The sequence below is a fragment of the Anser cygnoides genome, chromosome 29 (genome assembly GCF_040182565.1).
Source record: "Anser cygnoides isolate HZ-2024a breed goose chromosome 29, Taihu_goose_T2T_genome, whole genome shotgun sequence".
Lineage (NCBI taxonomy): Eukaryota > Metazoa > Chordata > Aves > Anseriformes > Anatidae > Anser > Anser cygnoides.
Window position 1 is genome coordinate 1,250,331 of NC_089901.1, and position 5,356 is coordinate 1,255,686.

Sequence of the window (5,356 nt, forward strand, 5' to 3'; positions counted from 1 at the left end):
CTCCTGCAGGCCCAGCAGATCCTGAGGCACACCTGACCTCATCACAGCATTCCCAGCCAGCTCCTCCATGTGGCCTTTGATCAGATCACATACCTGTCACCTCACGTGCCTCTTCCAATGCCATGTGACTGCTCCAGGACCTCACAATCCCTGGCCTGCTCCAAGGGGACAAACAGCTGAAGTTAGGGGTAGGAGTGGGGTTGAAGATCAGATGTGCTGTGTGCATGATGGAGGTCTTTGGGGAGTGGATAATGAGGTTAATGTTTAGGAATTAGAGGTCACCCTCTGGGGTTAAGGGAATGGCAAGGGCTTCAAGGGAGGGATTGGTGTTCTGCTCAAGGTGCCTGCTCAAGGTTTAGGATAGGTTTTGAGGCTTGTAGTTTTGGTTTGGTTAGAGGGCTAGGTTTAAGGCTGGCATTTTAATCCTTGGTTAGGCTTAATCATCCTTCTGTTTACCCTTCTTGTAGAAGATGCCTTTCACATCTGTCTTTTCGAAATCCTGAGGAACGTCTCTCAGTTATCTGGCCTTTCCAAGATCTTTGAGAGAGGTCTTATGGTGACATCTGCAGCTCCACCAGCACCTCTCTCACCATTTCCACACCACCTCTAAGCAACCTGAGGACTGACTGGGAAGATGATGATGGTGTGGGAAAGGGCTTGGTTAAAATATCTGAGGAGGAAGACCAAAAGTTCTTCTCTCTACAAGAGAAACTTTGAAGCATGCTTATGAGTATGTCCTGTTCCTGACTGGAAAGACTAATGTTATGATTGCTGCAAACACAATGCTGTATCAAAAGCCTAAAGGGAATAAGATACTGATTTCTTTTTTTGACTCGATGATTGTATTAGTAGCTTCTGTTATGTGCTGTTATGCACTTCACAGGGAGAGTGATGATGGTGTCACAGAAAAGTGACGCTCATGAGGACAGAAGAGCAGGTGGGTAAGGCCTTGGGCAACAACACAGGACACATACACATGAATACTGCATGAGAAGGAAGAGGAAGATTGGATCCAAAATGTAGATTATGAAAGCAAAGACCATGAGTATCACTGTGCCACTGCAGGAGAGCTCCAGCAACGGGGCAAAACCACAGAAGAGGTTCATGACACTGGGGCCACAGCACTGTAACTGGGAGGAGAAGAAATAATTACTATACGTGAGAGAAATTCCTCTGATTCAGGTACAGCCGCCTTCTGAAGTCAGACCTTCCACTTCTCGAGCCTTGCAGAGAACAGGGATGGCATACAGCCCAGGACTGACCGTAGGATATGGCCCCCAGCAAGAAGCACTCCGGTCATGCAGAAGGTGCAGCTGATAGTGCTCCCACCTCTGTGAGCAAAGGGGGTGTTTTCCCCAGTCAGGAAGCTGGCCAGCATCTGGCGCAGTGTGGTGGAGCTGTACAAGGTGTGCAAGCGGGACAAATCCCCAAGGAAGAAGCCCACAGGCATCTGCAGGTGTTTGCTTGCAGCCACCATCACAATGATGAGGGTGTTCCACATCCCAGTCACCGTGCTGGTCATGTGAAAGGGAAGGAAGGGATTTGTCTATGGGTAGAGGACCTTCCAGATGGACAGCTGGGGAAACTCAGAGAATGGTGTCTTAGTGTCCCATTCCCTTCATGGAAACCATTTTAGAGCATCCTTGGTCCCCCCCCCCCCCCCCCCGCCCCCCCTTCCCATTTTGTTAGGACACCAATGAGCAAGATGTTTCTTTCTCAGTTCCTAAAAGAAATGGAGAAGGGTATTCAGTGGGGTGAAATGATCCCAAGCAGTCATGGCTGAGGTGTCCTGCCAGACAGTGGGAACACAATAGGGGTTAAGGGTGGGCATCATTTCTTCTCATGTTTGATAACCAAACTTTAATAGCACAAATCACACTTCTAAAATCAGTCTCTCCCACATTAAGCGAGGATTAGTTGGTGACGAATTCAGTCTGCTTCAAACACCACACCCAGGAGAAACCCTGGTGCCTTCAGGAGCTGTCAGCCCTGAGGCCTTGGGGACACCTCAAGGGAGCCCAGTGGCACAGAGCAAGTGATGCCATGGTCGGGTGCTGTGCTGCTGAGCTGGGCCAGGCTTCAGGGCCCAAGGGGAGCTCCTGGCAAGTGGGCAGCACTGCAGAGAGACAGCTCTGCCCAGGAGCAGCTCCTCTGCACAGCACATCAGGGCTGGGGGCTCTGACCGCAGGTGGCATGGGGAGAGGAGAGAAGGAGAGAGGACTTGGAGGCAGTGAGGAGTGCAACAAGAGAGGGCAGTGTGTGGCAGGACAGATCTGCAGACTGTTGACACCGTGAGTCTCTGGCAGCAGGGCAGTGCAGATGGGATTGCCAATGGGGTCTTTTACAGATGTCTCATCCGATGGCTGATAGCATCTGTCAGGATGTGTCTCTCTGTTTCTCCAGCAAAGTGTATAAGATATGTTAGAGAATGGCATTTATACAAGGGCATTTCCAGAGGAAGACTGAGGCTTGGTTTACCTGAAGAGGAAGGCTTTTTTTGGATTCTGTGCTTTCAGACTCTTGCAGTGGAGGGGAATCTCAGTGAGTCTGAGTACACAGCTTGTGGGATGGGGTCTGTGAGTATGGACAGGGAGGAGAGGTGGGGACAGAGAACCAGCTCCCAGCAGAGACATGGGCAGGCAGCAGGGACACGGACGAGCGGTGGGAGGGAGCTGCTGCCACAAATGCTGTGCGAGGGAGGGCTCAGCACCTCCCTGCCATCCCCTGCAGGGCAGGTGCCTTCCCTCTTCTCCCACCAGCAGAGCCTCTGCCCTCAAGCCCCCGGTGTCCCCAGCAGGAGCTGCCTCCTCTGCAGGCAGAGCAGCAGCAGAGGAGGGTCTGCTGAGTGTCCGTCTGTCCCTCCCTGGCCTTGCCTCCCCTGGCAGCAGCACGCTGCCATTCCTGCTGGCTTCTCCAGCTGGCCGTGCTGCTGCTGTTCTTGTTTCCAGGCTGGCTGGGGATGGGGGTTTCACATACACATGGAGTGAGCCCTCAGTGTGCTTGGATGGAAGTGGGGTACGGGGACAGGGCGAGCGGTCTGGAGATGTGCACTTTGAGACCAGATTCTTCTGCTCCCAGCGGTGTCCTGATTCTTTTCGGGTAAACCTCTTAGTGCAATTGACCTGCAGCTCAAATTGACACCAGCACAGGGCAGCTGAGACCCATATTGATGGACAGATTGGCTGTGCACTCTAAAGGGCATTCAGCGTTAAAAGGACCATCCCTTTGCCTCTGAGAATCATCAAGGTTTCACTTGGAATGCACCTGAAATGCCCAGGATTTATGCCTTTAAAAAGTCCTCAGGAAAGTGATAGGCAGAAGACAAATATTACAGAAATTAATCCCCACAGTCCTGCTCTGCTGTTGGGTGAAGTGTGAGCAACACTATGGAAAAGCTCTTTATTATCAGGTGATTGAATCGGAGATTACCCCATGTTCTTCTTTACCTCTAGCTGTAGTGCAGGACTGACTCTTCCGTTGCTCATAGCAAAGTCCACTCGTCCCAGGGACACCCTCAGGCACTGTCAAGCAGAAGCATTAAAGGGACCTGCCAAGTCTCTGCTTGAAACGGGAGAATCATTTTGGGGGGTTAAGAGAGAAATGGAAGAGAGAAGTCTATTTTTAATTCTTTAGCAGATCGGTTTTTCTCAGATAAGTCGTCTGTAACTTATGAATGTTTTTTCATCCTTTGGCAGAACCCGTGCCCAAAAATTGCAAATGCCCAACAGCAGCTCTGTGAGCGTGTTCTTCCTGCTGGGATTTGCAGACACGCGGGAGCTGCAGCTCTTGCACTTCGGGCTCTTCCTAGGCATCTACCTGGCTGCCCTCCTGGGCAACGGCCTCATCCTCACCGCCGTAGCCTGCGACCACCGCCTCCACACCCCCATGTACTTCTTCCTCCTCAACCTCGCCCTCCTGGACCTTGGATCCATCTCCACCACTCTCCCCAAAGCCATGGCCAATTCCCTGTGGGACACAAGGGCCATCACTTATGAAGGGTGTGCTGCCCAGGTCTTTCTGTTTGTTTCCTTGTCTGGAGCAGAGTTTTCTCTTCTCACAGTCATGGCCTACGACCGCTACGTTGCCATCTGCAAGCCTCTGCACTACGGGAGCCTCCTGGGCAGAAGAGCTTGTGCCAAGATGGCAGCAGCTGCCTGGGCCAGTGGGGTTCTTGATGCTGTCCTGCACACTGCCAATACATTTTCCCTGCCCTTCTGCCAAGGCAATGCTCTGGATCAGTTCTTCTGTGAAATCCCCCAGATCCTCAAACTCTCCTGCTCAGATTCCTACCTCAGGGAAGTTGGGGCTCTTGTGTTTAGTATTTCTTTAGTGTTTTCTTGTTTTGTTTTCATTGTGGTGTCCTACATGCAGATCTTCAGGGTGGTCCTGAGGATGCCCTCTGAGCAGGGCCGGCACAAAGCCTTTGCAACTTGTCTCCCTCACCTGACCGTGGTCTCCCTTTTTGTCAGCACCGGTATGTTTGCCTACCTGAAGCCACCCTCCATCTCCTCCCTGTCCCTGGACCTGGTGGTGGCAGTTCTCTACTCGGTGGTGCCTCCAGCAGTTAACCCCCTCATCTACAGCATGAGGAACCAGGAGCTCAAGGATGCAGTGAAGAAGCTGTTTTTATTTTTGCCTCTTAAGCATGAATATTGATAACATTATTGTGATTCATATCATATTGTTTTTATCGTCATTATTATCATAATGAATTTATTAATAATAACCCTAGCAAGACTACCAGGCTATTTCAGAAACTGACGTGACAATTTTTCCTATTATTTTTCTTTATTATTTTCATAAACTTTGATACTGATTTAAATAGTATTATTCTTTACAGGTATACTTCCTGTTCATTAATATACTTACTTTGACTAAATCTTCTAATCTACTTGTAGAATTAGGCTTCCAGTGTAGATATCGACCTTAAAGAAGCCATCAGAAATTCACTGGTCTCAGCTGACATCTCTTCCCATCTCCTCTGGTGCTGGGGGAGCAGCGCCAGTACGCAGGAGGGTCTTAAAGCTAGGAGCCCAGCTGCCACATGAAGGAGCAACCCTGGTGGCCTTTGGGGTTACCCCTCACTGCTGGCTGGTCTCTACCTCTCTTCTGTGTGGGACAGTGGGCTGGACTTGGAGCTGCCTTCTTGATTGCCTATGGCCCAGTAAACAATAACTGGCCTTTGACTTATCTGTCTGGCAGTGTCCCACTGGTGCTGGGGCTGATGGCAAATGGCATCCTGGAGCGGAATCTGGAGCTGCTCTGTGCCAGGCCTCTTGTGCTGGCCTGGGAAGCAAGGCTGGCCATGCAGGCACACACACTCTGTGTTGGGGATCTCCCAGACAAGAGACCAGGG

General features: G+C 50.9%; 1 protein-coding gene across 1 annotated transcript; it reads left to right on the forward strand.

Annotated features, from left to right (window-relative positions):
* The first annotated feature begins 3,717 nt into the window (after positions 1–3,717).
* On the forward strand, positions 3,718–4,656 carry LOC106045959 (olfactory receptor 14A16-like). The gene has a single exon (XM_048056269.2). It carries the CDS (start codon positions 3,718–3,720, stop codon positions 4,654–4,656), a length of 939 nt encoding a protein of 312 aa, XP_047912226.2.
* Positions 4,657–5,356: the final 700 nt, after the last annotated feature.